This window comes from Agelaius tricolor, unplaced genomic scaffold (genome assembly GCF_023055355.1).
Source record: "Agelaius tricolor isolate 1412-34295 unplaced genomic scaffold, bAgeTri1.0.p SCAF_18, whole genome shotgun sequence".
Taxonomy (NCBI): Eukaryota; Metazoa; Chordata; class Aves; order Passeriformes; family Icteridae; genus Agelaius; species Agelaius tricolor.
Window position 1 is genome coordinate 12787752 of NW_027269278.1, and position 18513 is coordinate 12806264.

Genomic DNA, 18513 nt, shown 5'->3' on the forward strand with positions numbered 1-18513 from the left:
CAGCCCAGCTCTTGTTGAGGCACTGAGCTCTTCTCAGGGTGTCCAAGGTGAGCCATGAGCTCCCTGCAGGATTTGGTGATTTCTTGGTATTTTTTACCTTGTAAGAGGCTCTAGAAAATTCCCTGCCTGCCACTGAACTATTCCTCCTCCATGCAGGGATGCAGCTGTGGAGGAATGGAGCTTTCCAGCAGCAGGGATGAGGGCACAGCCTGGGTGAGAGGTCCCCTGCCAGGCTCCTCTGTCCCTGCTGGAGCTCCTGACTCCATCCTCCAACTGAAAACCCCAATACTACTTATTTGTTCTCAGAATGCAAATCCACAGCTAAGTCCAGACTTTACAGCATTTACAGAAAAGCTGCAATCTTCTTTTTGTTAATCTTCCCCTCCCCAAAAATCAATCTGATATGGATCTTCAGCATTATTTTCATTTAGATCTAAGCAATTAAAATGTCCTTATGAGTTACTGCAGTTAATTTAAATGATGTGCTTTGAGAGCTACAACCCCAAGCTCTGTAAAACACCTTCTATGCCTCCCATATAAATTGGAGCCTGATTTATGTGTGGGAGGCTAAGCCAGCAAAACTGCCCTGAGGGGAAGGTGTAGTTCATTGAAATAAAACTGAAATTAAATTATCTCAAATGAAAATGCAATACAGCTGCCTTCAGCAGGAAGTGAATGTATACATTTCATTAAATATTAAAGTTTAATTTGTGTGTGTGCATAATTTAGAGGTAGGCAGGTTTACAGGGCGGTATTTTAGCTCCTTGTCATTTGGATAAGAACAGCAGTGTCCTCTGTTGCCTGGTTGGTTACTGGAACACAGGGTTCCCACCTTTCTTTGGGTTTAAAAGCCCAGCACAGATTTTATTGTTCAAAGCTGGGTGCCAGGTGCTGTCACCAGTGATTAATGGGTCCTGGGAATCCTGTCAGCCCTGCCAGTGGCTCCAGGGGAGGGGGAACTGGTTGCAGTAAACAAAAGAAGTAAACAAAATGAGCTTTTGGGATGGCTGGGCAGTGGCTGAGAGGAGCAGGTCCTGCTTTATCTCTGCCTGTGATCTGGGGCCAAAGAGCCCCTGGGAAAGTGAGCTCAGTTAAAACCAAAAAATCATAGAATGGTTTGAATTGGAAGAGCCCTTGAAGCCCCTCCAGTTCCATCCTCTCTGCCATGTGCAGGGACATCTTCCATTAGACCAGGTTGAAAAAACCATCCAGACACCCCACACGTGCTAGAAGAGGGGTTTTGAGGAGAAAAGAGGTTTTGTTGCCTCTGCCAGGGCCTGATTCAGTGCTGCTTGGCTGCCATGGAATATGGGATAGACTGGAACTCTGGGTGGGGAGCACAGAGCAGTACTGGGCTCAGGAGCCCCTTTACTGTGGGGACAGGGAGGGGTTTGGGCTGCCCTGGCATCTTGTGGGATTCCTCTGGAGCTGATGGGAGAGGCTGCAGTGGCTGTAAGGGGGGAGCATTGCCTGCCATTGGTGGGTGCTGTGGGCAGTGACTCCAGGGGAAAGCAAAGCTGGGGATTTTATCTTTAGCTCTGAAGAAGTTCAGCTCCCTGCCAGTCACTGCTTGGTTTGATAGGATCCTTGATTGCTATATTGAGATTGATATATTGAGATTCCCTGATCCAAGCAGGGATTGGGGGGCCCTAAGTTTACAATATGTGAAGTTCTTACAAGGTTGTTTCTACTCTGAGCAGACATTTGTTGATGTCTTTCCAGAAATCTATAGGGATCCATGTACCAAATAGCCTTATAATACATACTTGGTAAGAACATAAATATTCATATTTCATACAGCATTAGGAAGATATTAATGAGGATTGGATGCAGTTTTCAGTCCCAAAATGAGAAAAAGCTGGGGTTTTTGCATACCTTTAAAATTTGGTCTGATCCTGGCATCGTATCCTGAAGTTCTCCCCATCAGCTTGTCCAAGAAGTCAGAAGGAGACATGGGTTTGGGGGCAGATCGAGCTGCTGCTTCAGCTTCCTTGGAGGCTGCCAGGCTGTGCAAGTAGAAATAAAGAGGAGGTTTCACTGTGTATCCCATGCTGGGGAGGGCCTGGGGTCCAGAAACAGAGCAGTCAGCATCTTATTCCTGCTGAGGCAGGATGGGTACCCATGTGAATTCCTAATGAGGCTGGTCTCAGCTAATTTGTTTGCCCAGCCCAAACATCTCCAAATACAGAATCCCAGCTGCCACCAAAGTAGAAGAGAGATGATGAGCAGTGAAAATCCTTTTGTGAGTTTAGGTACAGCTCCTTGGTGTGCCACTAAATTACAAATGTGAACTCTGGCGCTGAGCTCCACAGGTAAAATACACTCTGAGATTAGCCTTGGGCAGCAATTACTGCTTAATTACAGGGCAAATAGCAAGGAGCATATTCAGTACTCTGACAGTATGATTTTCCAGAAGGCAGGTAGGATCAGAGAAATCTGGAGTTTGAGGCTTAAATGAGCATCATGTGGTGCTCGAGCTTGTGCAGAGCCTGTGGGGCTGGAGGGCAGAGAGGTGGTTCTGCTGATCAGCCCAGGCTTTGCTACTGGTACCTGCAATGCAGGGTCTGAGTTCAGCACAGAACTGGAGGGTCTGGATTGTGATCCTGAAATTTTACTCGTGTTGTGTTGAAGATGAAAGGAAATGGGATCTTTCTGGGAGTCTGGGGCAGATAAATTTGTGATTTCACTCTTTCTGTAGAAGATGAAAGCCAGTGGCTGGCAATGTGCCTTCTGACTCCATGGGAGTCTGCAAGATCTGCAGGGTGATGATCTGGGCTTAGGAAATCTGTTGTTGCCATCTACAGAGGAGCAAGTAACTCTTGGTATTAGGTGCTCATTCTCACTTTGCAGGAAGGTTTGACTTCCTAGACAGGAGCAGACACCGTTCAGTACCCTCCCTCTGGTTTTATGGTTTCTACTTGAACACCAGTCTCTCCCCAGGCTGAACGTGTTGAGTAAAACTACCTAGATGATCCAAAAAAATCCCACAAATCACCTATGCAACGTGGTTAGGATGAGCCTGTGGGTTCAGGTGCCTGGTGCTGAGTAAAGCCTGCAGGCAGCATTGCAATGCAAATGTACAGTGAGCCGAAGGAAGCTGCTCAGGAGGAAGTGAGTGCTTCACACTCTGCAAAACTGAATTTTTTTAGGTATAAAGGCTGTGGGAATGCTGAGGAGCCCCTGACAGAGCAGCTGGGAGGTCTAAGGGAGTTTACAGCAGGCACAAGTTCTTTGGCCACACATGTCCTCACAAGTGACACCAGGGTCCTCACCTTGGGAAGTTTTGCAGCACTCAGACCTGCAGGAATAGTGCAAAGTACTGACACAAGATATTTTGGGAAGAATTTGGGACTATAACTATGCATGGTATTAATGTGATGCTGCTCCCAAAGATGGGCTATTCCAATCCAAATTTGAGCTGAAACCCCAAAGAGAGGCGTTATCTTGAGAAAGCCTTGATAAGAGCATTTTGAACCATTTGATTCCTCAGAACTTTAAAAACTCAGATGGGATTCAACAGTGCTTGGGTGCCTAATTTCAAAATCAGGAATTTGGTAACTGCATTGCATTGACTTTCTTCTCTGGTGTCAGCAGCAATGGTTTGCCAAGCCTTGGTTTTCAGCCCTGCAAACTCACAGCTGCAGTCTGGCTCCTTTTGCAAGCTGCAACAGAGCTCTCTGATTGCTGGATTTTTTAACTGTTAAAACCAGTTTAATTTGCAGAGGGGAGATTAATTCCAGATCACTTCCAGTGAGAGCCTAAAACCTGGGATTTTATTCACTCCTTTGTGTACTCCCAATCCACTCCCCCACTGGAGCATTTCTGAACAGGCTGCTGCACTTCTCTCTGACAAGGTGTGCATCTTGCTCTTGCTACAACCGTGTCCCCTTTCTTGTCTTGTCCCCATCTCTGCCCCAAGAAAATACTGCAAAGCAGAGCCAATGTGTTTCAGGGGTAAATGGGGTTGTGGAATGGGTGATGGTTTTTAATTTAATTTGTTTTTAGAAGGAAAGCAACAGGGTGCAATTGATTTGCAAACGCAGAAGAAAGCTGGGAGTGGGAGGACAATCAATACTGGGCTTGACTGCTGCATTCCAATGGAGTGTCTGCATGGCAATGAGTCCAGAGAAAAGATTTCAATTAAGCAGCAAATGACTTGGTAACCAAAGACTTCTGCCACTTCAGCAAGATGCCAGACAGTGCAATACACTGATTTCTTCTCATTAACTGTAGACTGGATGAAGTATATGGAAATGGAAAATGTGTGTGGGAGGGGAGAGGCAATACAAACCTAATAAGCATCTAATAATCTTTAAGTGGAAAAAGATAATTAGAAACTGCAATTCCCCTGGCATTTGTTTTAAAAAATGAGGTGGAAAAAAAGAAAAGAAATCAGTGCTCATCTTTCCCCTAAATTCAGTGTGAAAGCCTCTACTCAATATATTCACCCCACTTTCAATGAGTGAATCTGTATTTCTTGGGTGCCATTTTCTGATCCTTTCTGCATCAAAGCTGCAAATAAATTAATTTCATGGGCTCACTTCCCACAGGGAAATAAATATTTGGATAACTGAAGCTCAGAAAGCTCTGGGAGAGGACCATCCTCTCACAGCCCCAACTGCCTTCTGCAGCTTCCTGCCCATCCCTGTGACCAGTCCCTGGGAGCACCTCTGGGGATGTGCTGAAACTGCCACACAAGGCTTCAGTGGCTTGATGCATATTTTAAAATCTGTCTGGCTGCTGTGTGGCTTTCCCTGGGAATGGTGAGTTCTGAGTTCCCTCCAGTTTGTTTGGTTACTAGATGCTTTCCTGAAGTTAGACTCCCCCTGGATTTACAAGAAAGAAGTGCATAGGGAGCAGCCTTTCTAGAAGCAGGCAGCTGAGTCTACTCTCTATCTTAGAGATAATGGCAGAAAACACCACTGGGAGCTACAGAGAGGATGGATTCTGTTTAACAGAATCTGTTAGACAGAATCCATCCACCTGGGGTGCATCAGCCTCTCTGTACCTCCCAAAATCTTCTGATGGTGACAGCTGAGCTTTGCAATGGCAGCTCAGCTCAGACAGCACCCAAAATTTCTGCCTGCTTCCTCTGTCTTCCAGGTCTGTCTGGACTAGTGATTTATGTGCTGTCTTGGGAGCTTTCTGTGGTTTTCTCCATCCCTCAGTCCTTCCAGAGCACCTTGAAAGTCCCACAGGACTGTTCGTCTCCTGGCTCACAGAGACAAAGAGAGGGGAATTGCAGAGTGATTCCAAAATTATTGGCACTGGAAGAGAATTGGAAATTTAGTGGGGGTTGTTGTGTTGCTCAGAGAGAAGATTTATTCTGTGAATAAACAAAGGGAGGCAAAGGCTGTAACAAACCCACCGAGGATGGAGTTTGCAGTGGTCTAAGAGTTGTCTGAGCCGAGCATTTTAATAGCAGTCAGACAGAGGCTTATCTTATTTATGCTGCTGTAATCCCTAGTGGATCTGGCTGAGAAAGTGCCATCAGGCAATCATCACAGCAGCTACAATGGGAAGGATCTCTTCAAAGGGTCGATGAACTAGCATAATCTTTTGTGATATTAATGCTGGTGTGTAAGCAGACACCAGCAAGCCCCCGGGAGGTCCAGCCACGAGCAGGATCTGAGAGTGGTGGAGATGAGCAGCCCAGGATTGCATCCCTTAAAACACAGCTTTGCAGGACACCTATTGCTGGTTTTTCCCAGCCTATACAGGCACTGTTTACTCTGTCTGCATCATTTTGTTTCAGCTGGACAGATGATATATTCTTATAAACAATTATTGGGTTTAGAAAGTGGCTCTTCTGCAGTCTGGATGTGTCTGTTCACTTGATTCCTGGCTCTCCAGTTGGCTGTTTCCTTCTCTTCCTCCTTCCATTTGCATGATCCTTGAGCAATATTTTTGTACTTTTTTTTTTTTTTTTTTTGGCTGTGGCCATGGTTGTCCATCTAATTAAGTCCAACATCACAAAATGCCCTGTTCTGGCTGAATGCTGATACTGAGAAATACATTTTTCTTTTTTTTTTTTCTTTTCAAACAGCAGTAATGAAGGAATTTAATTAGCACAGGGCCTCTATTCCCTTGTCAAATAATTTAATTGTTAATCATTAATTCTGAGTGTAAAAAAATCATGTCTGGCAGCAGAAACAAACTGTTGCCAAATAAGTATTTGCAAAGGAAATATCTCTCTGCAAAGTGTGGAAGGCTCAGGTCCCTGTGAAGGTAAAGTGCTGCCACATGGGTGGCTCCAGAGAAGGCTGGGGAGATATAGAAGATGCTTCATCCCTATCCTGGTTCTGTGCTGCTCAGCAAAGGTTTCTGAAGTGGTTGGTTTGGGGTCTTTATTATTTTTGAAACACAGCAAGCCAGAAGCCTTGGCAGGGATGTGTTGGGAATAGCGTTCAGGTGAGCTGCCTCACACGCTTGTCCTTCAGATGTGATGTGTTCTTTAAGAAATGTCCCAGGGGAGGGAAATATCCACCAGGTCTGAGGCAGGCTGAGGTGTGCAGAATACCTGCTTCCCCCATTGCCTCCAAAGCCAGGCTGGGGCAGTGCTGGGGGATGTGGGAGAATTCATCAGCTTTGTTTTATTGACTTCAGTGGGCTCTGAGAGGGGCAGCTGCACATCAGAGAGCTGGGCACAGAAAGGCCCTGTGCTGTCCATGATTAACAGTGCAGCCTCTTCTTCCTCCTCCTGAACCCTCTCCCTGGGCACAGAGCAGACCCTGGAGCTCAGCAGAGCCCAGCCTGGACTCAGAGGATGCTGGGGCTGCCTCTCTCTCTCTTCTCCTCTGCAGCAGGAAGGACAGATTGTCCTGAAAAGAAAGAGGGGCAGCCCTAAACTCTGCACCCAGACATTTATTTCTGACTGTACACCAACATGTTATCTAGAGGGGAATGCTGCCAGACCCTTGCTGGGAAGGCTTGGCAGAGACTGCAAGCAGACTTTTTATTTTAATGATTAGATTTACTATCAAAATTAATAGCACAATCAATATTGATATGCAATTCAATTAAATAGGATGAAACTCGTTGCCTGCCTGTTTTTCTCCATCACCTTGTCTGAATTTCTGGCCTGCAGCATTAGAGGTGGAAAGGAGATGGAATAGTGGAGGTGAGTGGGAGAAGAGAGCCCCAGTACTGAATTTTTGGCCTATCCTGGTGCTGAGTAGAAGGAGCTGTGAGTGTTACAATGTGCTGGTTGCACAGTGGTGATCTCAATCCCTTGGTCGTGCTCAGCTGCTGGTGTTTTAGAGCCCCTGGTGTTGTGGGGTGTTCTCAGGGGGCAATTTTAAAATTAATTCTCACAGGTGGGAAGGGAATTTGGACATGGTTGTTTTCTTAATTCAGTTGAGTGTTCATGCAGGAGAGTCAGGGAGCAGGCCTGAATACAGGAACAGGATGGGAAAGTGGACGTGTACAGTGAGACTGGAGAAATATATATGGAAATTGAGAACCTGGGGAGAGATTTCACTCTGAGAAAGCTCATTGCCCATTCTATTATTTGTCTCCATTAGTGGCAGGCGGATGAGGACAGGAAAGAAAGAGTAGGCTTGTTAAATGTTTCTGTCCTGGATGGCTGTGCTCTGCTGCTGAGAGCTCTTTAAACCAGTTCTAGCTCTTGCACCAGAAGTAACTGCATTGCAGTAGTCACAGGATGTAATCAGTTAAAGTTTTAACCCAGAGGATCCCAAAACGCTCTCAAAGGTCCTTCACCACCCCTGTTGTCACTGATCCCTGTGGCTGTACCTGAGGAGAGGAGCTGGGAGGCACTTTTTCATGAACCTCAGGAAATTAACCCTCTGTGGTCATTCCCATCCAGGGAAAGCTGTAACAGCTTCACTGGAATGAGAAAAATCTCTTCAGACTGCAGCATTCTGGTGTCTGTGCTCCACTGCCACGTTCCTGCAGCCCATGGCTCCTATGCCATATGGCAAAACACTCTGTCCAGAACTATAAACCATCCCAATTACACTGATTAACTCTATGGAAAGACACCAGCACTTGGAACATTTGCTGACGCTGCCTGGACAGAGCAGTAAGAAAATAATAAATGACTAGACAATTGGCTGGGGGGAGGAGAAATCTGCATGTTGTATATAGTTGGGAATAGCACAGGGAGACCAATAAATTGTATGGGAATAGTGCTCAGTTTGTGCTGGGTCTGCTCCTCACAAGGATTGTTGTTGTGTGGTTACTCTTGCTTATTGCATACTAAAAAGTGTTTGTTAAATTAATTTTTGAGCCACAGGCATTATTTCTAGTGACTTTCTCAACTATTCCCTCTTCTAGAAGCATCTATAGCTCTGGGAGCCCATGCAGTGACTTTCTGGGGATGTATGATCCTAAGCCTCCGAGGCAGGTCTGAAAACAGTTCAAACAACAGAGAAGCACAAGTCAAAGCTCAGGTTTTAAGCACTTGTGAGATAAATCCAGCAAATTGACTCTCACCTGTGCCTATACTGAGAGGCTTACAAAAAAACCCAAAGTTATAATTGCTTTTTGTTTTTTGTGGAAAAACAAAGGGGAAAACATCCTTGCAAAGACAAAAGCATGTGTCTGTAGCTTCACACACACACACTGCATATTCCTTTTAAAGTCAGGAGGGCTAAGTCAGATATTCAAAGTTGTGCATAAACAGCCCTCCTGAAGGCAGTAAATAAGGGGGGAAAATGTCTTAACAAGATGAAACTTCATCATCTAGGTAAGAATATTCTCTTTGCTGATGTGCTTCTGATTTGGTGTTTGGATGGAGAGCTGCAATGGGAACCTCAATTGACGTCAGAGGGTTTTAGATCACAGACCAGACAAGTGTCAGAGAATTCCGAGAAGTCGTGGGTGCTCTTCTATCTATAGCTCTGCAGTCGCTCCCATCAGTTCAAATAGCTCCCTACAGCAGCTTTTTAAAAATTAGTTTTACTTTAAGGATTTATGCTGCTTGTGAAGGTGGGGTAAGGATATTGTAACTTTTTTTGCTAAATCAGAAGCGGTATGAATAGAATTCTTTTTAGGGATATGACATGTAGTTCAGAGTGGATTTTATCTTCTGAATGTGAACTTTTTGCTGCAGATCCTTTGAAGGGGTCTCCTGAGCTAACCTGTGTAACCTACCTACAAAACTGGGGGTCCTGTGGTAAAACTGGGGCTCTCTGATGAAATTTGTGCTGTGTAAAGTGAGTTGTGTGATGAGAGCACTCACGTTGATATATTCTGATGGAATTGATAATTGTAATTGCAACACAAATACCCTGCTGGGCTTGAGTGTTCCCTCTGTGCCATTTGTGATTCCTGGTGTAACTCATCAGTTTATTCATGAGTAATAATAAAGTGTAACATCTGGATGGAATGGTGAAGCCCTGGGTCCCCTGCCCAGGAGGGATTTTCTCCTCCTCACTCTGACTTTGTTTTGTCAGGGAACTGAAGAAACCAAACTCAATTTTTTCAGCCCTGGTGCAGGAGAACAAGTTGTGCTTGTTGCTTTGTCAGCCACACTGCTGGGAGAGGATTTCAAAGTCCACAGCTCTGTGTCAGGGTGTGATGGATGGGGCTGGAAGCTGGACAATGCTTACAGTTCCCAGGCCCATGGGGTGGCAGGAGAGGTGGGATACACGCATTTTGGGTTGTAAATGAGATCTTGGGAGAGCTGGTGCAGGAAAGAATTCTGTGTTGTTGTGTGGGTGTGCCAGCAGTTATTGCCCTGGTCAGAATTGCTTCCAGAGGGTGAAAGCACTGGCAGCAAACAGACAGGGTTGTAGACATACCCCTCAGAAAGTCACTTTGTGAAGACAGACTGGGGACAAAATTCTTGAAAGGTTCCCTCAGCCAGCAAGCCAGAGGTTCTCCACTCCTCACTGAGGTAATAATACACGTTTGAACATTTCCTGCTGTAATGGGGGACTGAACCAACATTGCACAGGCACTGTTGGCACCAACAGGGACATTTGGAGCTAAGGCTTTTTTAAAGGGTGCTGATAACAGCTGGCCCCTGCAAGCTTTCAGGTTTTGTAACTCCCCCATAAGAGAGAGGAGGAGGGGTCCCTGCTCAAGGCTTCATACAATGCATCTTTTTACGGGCATCAGCCGAAACAAAAGAATAAACCCAACAAAATTGGAAGAAATCAAGTAAAGGTGAGAAAACCATGATTTTGTTTGGATTTCCTGCAGGATTCCTGGCTCGGCTGCATTTTGCTGCTGAGCCCGACTGATCCAGCCCTGATCCCCCTTGCGCTGCCGTTTAATTGATTTGTGTTTGCTCCGGCCCTGCCGGGGCTGGGCACGGGATTTGCATTCTGGGCGAGTGGTGGCAGGCAGGGCTGGGGAGCTGCTGGCGGCAGCCCTGCTCTGAAGGCAGCCCGAGGTGATTGATGGCACTGCAAGCCCTGCTGTTCCAGCCATGCGACACTCCTGGGCTGGCAGCCCCCTGGTGCTCTGTTCCCTCCTCACCCACCCACAGCGAGGCACTGATAAACACAAGAGGCTTCCCTGGCTGGCTGCTAAGGCGCTTGGGTGTTTTGTCCTTTTTTTTTTTCCCCCTTTATTTTATTTCTAGCAGTCTGTGAGCCTCAATGGAAGAGTGAAGAGGGAGAAATCAAAAGGAAAGCAGGGGCACTAAAGTATTTTTTTATGTTTTGCCCTCCCTCTCAAAATCTAAATTTTGTGATGCTTGGTAAATGAAGATTTCTGCTGCTCTTTTTGCTGGCACTTATACCCAGCAGAGATCTATTTGCAGAATGCCAATGGTGCCCATGCACCAGCCAGATGTGGTGCAGTCGCCAAATCAGCAGCTCACCGTGGTGCTCTGTATGGATGAACTAATTGTCTGCACAATGGGCAGAGCTCAGCCCCTGTGAACAATGGGTGCATCTGCCTCCATCTATTTCTGTTCTCTGCAGGCCCCCTCTGGGCTTTGGCCTTGCTGAGGGGAGGACAAATATTGTATTTCTGGATTTTTTCAGTTTTTGTGCATTAGTCCCTTGAAGCATCAGAGAGATTTAAGAGCAGCTTGGAGGTGTGTATGGGATCGATAGTGCCAGATCAGCTGGACTGTATCAGCAGTTTCCCCAGAGGGGAAAGGAACTGTAACATTTTGCACCAATCTTGGCTAAGAAATCCCAATGCAAACCACCTCCTTTGGAGGGAAATGGTTTCTGTTCTGTCTGCCTTTGTAAACACAAATGTAAATTGTTTTGATACTTTGGGGAAAGGGTGAGACAAAAGAAATTGGTGAATTTTTTGTCTCTCTAAAGGGTACTGACCTGTTGAATTAGCAATAGTCTATTGTGCTGATACAATGCAAAAGTTGCTCTTTTCCTGGGCAGTGCAAGTAGGTCTGGAAGGCAACAGTCAGTCAGTCTGGTGTTGAGTTTTCTAGGCATGGCTGCTGCTGATCCTTCCAGTGCCTTGCAGGAAGAATCCCTGCTTTTCTCACTCTTTCCTTTTTGCTTCACGTATCCCAAGCTGATGTTGGGTTTTGGTGTGTTGTTGGTTTGGGTTGTTGTCATTTTGTTGGATTTTTTTTTTCCAAAATTAAGTTATCAAAAGTTCTTGGAATTACTTAAAAAATTGAATCCAGCTGTGGTGGGAAGGGTGTGCTGGAATGACATTTTTAGCTTTTGAAAGCTTATGATAAAGCCTTTCTCTTGGAATGTGTGAGATGCACAGGTGTAACCATAGTTCATGAAAAAGCCAATAATTTGTGGTCTTGCTGATAGATGAAGGTCAGTAGAAACATGCCAGGTAATGAGAGAAAAAGGGTAATTTACTGGAAATGGTGAAACCCTAATTTAATGTGCCACAACAGTGAGAGCTGATACAGGCAAATAAACCAGATGGAAGTAATAATTTGTAAACAGCCTATCTGTTGTCTTAACATTGATCACTTTGGGATCTCAGAAAAGCTCCAGGTTATAGAAAATAAGCAAGTGAGAATAGGTGATGTGATTTGACATAATTAAATGTTGTGAATTAGTGTGATTTTTAAAGCATGATTTATTTTTATAAGACCCTTGTCTTTCATCAGTACCTAAATAGAAATTCTATTCATTAGGTGGTCTGACACCTTGTTTTGACACTGGAATTTGGAGAGTCCTTTTAAGCTGCATGCTGAGATGAAATGAGAACAGGCCTATCTGCTGCTTTCCTATTGCAGATGAATGATTGCTGCTCAGTGCTGGGATAATAAAGTAATTTAATTTTGGACATTGATTAACTTCTTAATTCAGATGTTGAGATCCTTTTCTATCCAGGTCAGCTCATGAGGGTTTGGTGAGATGAATTTCTTCAGCCCACAAGGGATGTGTTTGCCCAGGACCAGGGGAGCTGCCCTGTGCTGTTGCTTATGAGAACTTTCCTTTCTGGCTGGAATGACTTGGTCAGCAGCAGAGTGAACTTCCTGAGCCTTTTCCTGTGCTGTTAAATCTGGGACACTCAGAGTCAGAAGGCTGCTGACCTGCTTCATACCTAAGGGTTTCCAACACCTCTTATGGGAGAAGGAGAATAAGACTTTCCATGCCTAAATTGTTGTTTTTGAAGGAAGTCTTTGTAGTGCCTTTGCATATAAGGGCAGAGTCTGACCATTCCCTCCAATCTCCATCTCTTCTCAGAAGCAGCAACTCTCAGGTGTTTGAACAGTAAATCTGTGTTCTGCCAGTGGGACTTGCTGCAGTGTGGGGTAATGTTCAGAGCGAGCCAAGATGGACAGCCAGGCTGCATTACCTAAAATCTGCACAGCACCACTGCCTCAGACACCAAGGGTATTTTATTAGCCCATGTGAGAAACTGCAACATTCCTTGTAATGGTTTTGATGAGCAAGTTGGTTATTTAGGGTTTTCCTGCTCTTTGTACCCAACCTAAGGCAAGGGAGGGAAAGAGGTTTTTTTTTTCACAGGCAATTGTGGAGCCTGTCTTCTGCTCTGAACCATCCACAGAGCAGGTCTGGAGTTGTTTCAGACAGCTGTTTGGCTAAGAAGAAGGTTAAGACTAGGCTGTCAGAAAATGTAGTTTACGTTGATTTGTCTCAAATGCAAGAGTCAGGATGGATGGATCAAAGTCCCTGCAGAAGGCAGGGTCCCAGACATTTTGTGCTTTTACTGCAATGACATCAAATTAATCTTTCTTTACAGAATGATTTATAAAGATTTCTAGAATTGTCTACATGGCCACGTTTTTCAACCTTGGCTCTGTAACCCTTTTAGCAGGGTCTCTAATGGGGCTATTTAAGGTTGCAGACCAAAGCAGCTAAAGAGTATCCTTAGAACCATCTGATCCAAGACTTGCTAAATCACTTTTATTTCATGGAGATGAGGGACTCTGCAGAGGCACAACAGGTCATAAGGCACAACTTCTAGTGGATTTTAGTTAGAATGGAAATATTCTGTGACTATTGACAACATCTGCTACATCATTTATCTTGTGGCTCTGGAAGTCTCAGGCTGGAGCTTCACTCTGTGATGTTACCTCTCCCTGCAGAGCTATAGCAGGAGCCTTAGAGAATAGTGCAGGTTATTCTTCTCATTCTTGGTATTTTCAAGGAGATGAAACCAGCAGGTCTCCAATCATCCCCTTTACTTGCTAAGACTGTTTTAGGAGGTGGTTTGTTCGTGGGTTTTTTTTTCCTCCCTGCAAAGCTGAGGCTTCATGTTTGCAGTGGCACCTTCTTATTGTTTATGAACTGGCAATGAAGAGCTCTATTACTGACAGGAGGGAATATAAACAGGCCAGTTGGAGCAATCCAATAGGGACTGAGGCTGGCAGCAACTTTTAGCCTGTGACTCACTTGGAGCAGTTGCCTGGAATTACTCCTGCTAGCTGACAGATTGTTGTTCAGAAGGGGCTGACCCTGATCTTGAGACACGAAGGTCGTGCTGCTGATTCCTGATATTAGGACCAAATTCACACCCAGAGGTTTTCAAAGCCTCACAGGACAGTGTCCATTTGGGTAGGGGGTCAGTCCTAGGGCATCTTTTCTCTTCTAATTAGACAAGGTGCATTCCTACCTCCAGCCTATGCAGCGGTGTTTCTGGACCATTGCAGCTATTAAAATTCAATGGTACCACAGAAATTCCAGGATAAGGGAGCATTTTGTTCTGCATGAAGGAATTCACAGCTGAGCACTCAGGATGTGTAGTTGGACTTTGAGAGAATGATTGATTGTAAATGTCTTCACAGATACAAGCAGGACATCTGGAAATCCTTGTGTCCAATTTTGCCCCAAACTGTCCAATCTATTTTAAACAACTAGCACTTTGCTTTATCTAGATACCTGTAAGGAAAGCTTGGCCAAACAAGCTGTCTTCATCTCCCATCCCAACCCAGTTCCCATCCCTGCCCAGGTTCCCAGGAAAAGCCTGAGTCACAGTTAAGTGACTGCAGTCTGAGGAGGCAGGTAGCAGGATGGGAAGTGATCTTCCATAAAGAAAGGCATGTCAGAATAAGCCACATATCACAAATCCTTCTAAAACACCCCAGCTGGAACAGAAACAAATATTATATTGGCAGTACCATAATGTTTGCATTCACACACCAGCTGTTACTCTTTCCCATGGGGTCTTGTTTTTTAAATGGCTGGTGGAGGACATTTCTGTTAAGCAACAAATCAAGCCTTATTTTCTATATTGGCTTATTTTCCTATATTGGCTGTATATAATTTTCCTTGGAGTGTTAGGTTTTCTTTTTCTTTTCTTATTTTTTTGATATATATATATTTGTGTGGTATATATACTAACATACAATGGATTCTCTTTGACAGGCTGACAATAAAGCGTGGTGCACTTTGTAATTTAAATTAATGCACCCTTCTCTTATGGATTATTGGATTATCAGCTTTGGGTTTGTTAAACATCATGTATGACTGAGTTTGAGTAGGAGTAATTCGCACACATAATTTATGAATGACTGTTAATTAATAAACTTCTCTTACTGAAACTGAAATAGCAAAGCTATTCCTGGACCAGAAAGGCTGGTAGATTTTTGGCCTGTAATAAATTGAATGCATAACACAGAGTGGGAGAGAAAAAGGAAAAACATTGCGTAGAGTCAGTTCTGAGCAAGAATTACTGATTGGTTTTCTGTTTGGTTGGGTTTTTTTTTTTTAATGTATTTAAAACATTATTGCAGTATATAAATCAATTTGATTTCATCCTTTCCCTGTAATTGTGTTAAAGCATTTTCAAATATTTTTAAATGTTGATTTTGAGGAAATCAAAATTCCAGAAATAACTTTTGGATGCAATATGATGTAGTACCACATATATCTGTGTATAATCTATAACATTATGAACCTTTGCATTAGAATCTGAAGTGACTGGTTTACCAGGGGTTTGAATTGCCCATGACTGTGATGGGTGTGCTGGGAACCTGTCAGTGCTCACACGTGTGGGGTGATGGAGCACAAGCGTGAGCAGGATCTGCAGGACGAGTGTGCATCAATTTCACTGTGAGTGTGAATCAGTTTCACTGTTCTGGCACTTCAGAGGCTTCAGTGCCAGGGACATAGCAAAAGCCTGGAAATACTATTTTTTTTTTCAGTTATGTGATTTTCCTTTTGCTTTCTGGTGTTTCTGTTGTTTAGTCTTGTTTGTTTTGTTTATTTTTTAACCCACTCTTCCCCACTGTTGAACTAAGAGTTTATTGCACATCCATTTGCTCCCTGTCATCCCATCCCACTGTGTCATGCAGGGCTGCAATACACTTGTGACTAAGATGAGAAAGGAAGGCTCCGAAGTGTTGGTTATTGGGCACTGCTTCTCAGAGATTGGTGATTTTAGTTATTTCTAGAACACTTGTTTTACCTAACATAAACAATTACTGGTTTGAGTTCATGAGATGATCTTGCTGTCTCTGAATTTCTGTGGAATTACAGGAACAAGTGGGGATGTTCCATTTTTTTATATCTAGAAAGACTTTTGTGTTCAAAAGGAAAGAGAATGTTAGCTCAAGGTCTGGCCAGTACCAGCAGGTCTGCTGCTGTGATTCATAAAATAATAAGTATAATAATAAGTATTATGTCAGCGATTTCAAGTAAATAATGCCTATGTTTTCACATTAAACTATGAGATGAGACTTTGGCAAAACACAGAAGTAAGAGCCATGAAACTGAAAGGAAGGCTGAGACTGATGAGCAAGTTTAGATCATGAAACAGGGTTTGTTTTTTCTCCAATTGCCTATATCTGGTGTCTCTCACTTGCTACAGCAGGCTGCATTTTTCATTAAAATATAGAAGCTTCTACTGTCCATTATTTTTTCTATTTAGTAAAAGGCACTGCAAGGATAGATGGACAAGAAGCAATTCTTTAAGACTAAAGCTGTTCCTTCTATCTTAGCCTTAATGAGAAACTGAACACATCTAAACCAGAGTCAAAATACAGCTGGGGGATAACAGGCATATTTGGAAAGAGCTCCCCCCCACCCCCTTTGGCTTTCATTTAGATTCTGCAAAGAAAGAATATTCAAAACAGCATGAAAGAGAAAAAAATAAGTTAGGAAGGAAGCAGATTATTCTATGCTTTTGGTAATTTTAAACACAGCCAGCTAAGGACAGAGGGTGAGCCCTCAGAGGCAGGCAATGGAAACATCCCACGGAACTCACCTGCAGTCTGAGCATGGGGAGGGGGCGAGGTGGGAATATTTACCCGGGCAAATTCAAGTGCAGCATTGCCAGCCGCCACTAGCTGTCACTTTGCAAGCAGCCGGGCTCGGTGTTTTCAGCACTGCGGTTAGCGAGATTGCGGTGCCAATTAAACGGAGTAACTCCCCGAGCCGCCGAGCGTCCCGAGCCCGGGGCTGGGCAACAGCGAGCCCGGGGGGCACCGAGGGGAGGCAAAGGGCAGCTGGGGGCAGGGGCCATGCCCAGGGGCTGTGCCCCAAGCTGGGCTGGGCACGGCGCTCAGCCTGGCCGCGCTCCTCGCGTAAAGCCGAGCCTTACCTGAAGAAAACGATCGTCTCCCACACGTAGACTCCGAGCGCGTTGACGTTGCACATTTTTCCAGCTCTCGCTGTTGTGTTGTCTCTTTTTTTTGTTTTTTTTTTTTTTTTTTTTTTTGTACTCCGTGAGGGGTGGGCCTGTGGGGTTGGCCAATAAAGTAACCGGGCACTTGGGGAGAAGCGGTGGGGAGAGCGGCAGAGCCCCGGCACGGCCGCGCTCAGCACCGCGGACAGCGGCGGGCGGGCTCAGCACCGCGGACAGCGGCGGGCGGGCTCAGCACCGCGGACAGCGCCCGGTGCGCGCCCGCTCAGCACCGCGGACAGCGGCGCCGCTCCCGCCTGGGCTCGGCCCTCCTCCGCCGGAGCCCCCGCCACCGCCGCTGCAGCGCCGCTCGGGGCCGGGGCTGCCCGCACGGAACCCTCCCTTCAGCGGGATGTCGCTCCGGACATCAGGCTGGCGACAGGGGCGGCCTCAGCGGGTGTAGGTTTGCCATCAGGGTGCTGGCGGTGAGGTGGGAGATGGGGAGGGGGACACGACGACCCTCAGGAACCCAGGGTTTAATCTCCGCTGCTGGCCGGGGTGTCCTCCTAATTACATCCACAGGAATTTGTCAGTGTGGAGCCGTGCTGCAGTCCCGCTCGTGGCGCTTTCCTGCCCGCCGTTTGGCTGCTGTTGATTCCTGCTTCCTGGGCTGTTTTCCTCCCGAATAAGTTATTGCTGCTGTAGGGAAGGTGTCCCATCGCTCAGGGCTAGAGCGGAGGGGAGCGAAGGGGAAGTTTCTTGGGAAGCACTTCCATTGTGCTCGTAAAGAAAGTGGCTCAGTGTCCTCCTAATGCATCTCATCTCCCCTCTGCCCTCTCTCCCCTGCTAGGACTCGCCAGATCTTGGGAGTTTCTTGCTGCATTAATTTACTAAACTAAAAAAAAAAAAAAAAAGAAAAGAAGGAAAAAAAAGGAGGGGGAGGTGGAGAGAGGGAAGGCAGAGGGGAGGGGGTAACTCAGCCTCTCCACCATCCCAAGGCCCTCCTCTTAGCTGTGCTCATTGGTCTCGGGGCTGAAAAAACTACTCTAGGACGTGGTTGGATAAACGCATGTTGTTCAGCAGAGGCCGTTAACCTTTAAAGCGCTGATACGTTTTGGTTTATTTCCATTTTTTTAACCCGAATTGCTGTCTTTTTAAGAAGTCTCTGAAATCGTCTCCCTTGACAGGACAAGTGAAACGTGCCTTAAATCTGCATGTCGTGGAAGATCTGCTTGGCTGGCAGCTGATATGTGTTGCTGTTGGCTTTTAAGGAACATCTGTGTTGTGCTTTTTTTGTCGTTTAGCTTTGATTTAGTTTTTTTTTTTTTTCCTTTTTCTCTTTGTTTTGTTTGATTGGTTGTTTTTGGTCTTTTGCATTTGGTTTTTCAAAGAGCTTTGGCAAACACCAGAGCCATCAAGGCCAGGGCAGGTAAGGAGCTTTCAGTAGTTTCTGATCACAGCTCCAGCTGTGCTCGCAGGGTGCTGAGCTGCTGGTCGGGGCGGGGAGGATTGGGCTCCTTGGTCACTTTGTCACCCTGCTCGGCTTCTCATCAACTTCTGAGA

The 18513-nt window shown here is 45.4% G+C and overlaps 1 protein-coding gene across 2 annotated transcripts in view; it reads right to left on the bottom strand.

Annotated features, from left to right (window-relative positions):
* GLRA1 (glycine receptor alpha 1) overlaps nt 1-18266 on the bottom strand; it is a 38649-nt gene extending 20383 nt beyond the window's left edge. For both annotated transcript variants that reach the window (XM_071443403.1, XM_071443402.1), the window contains exons 1-2: nt 16930-18266; nt 1876-2006 (exon numbers count right to left, since the gene is read on the bottom strand). In XM_071443403.1, coding sequence (XP_071299504.1) covers nt 1876-2006; nt 16930-16985 — 187 coding nt within the window. In that variant the 5' untranslated portion in view covers nt 16986-18266. The remainder of the gene's footprint in view (nt 1-1875; nt 2007-16929) is intronic.
* Between the last annotated feature and the right edge of the window lie 247 nt (nt 18267-18513).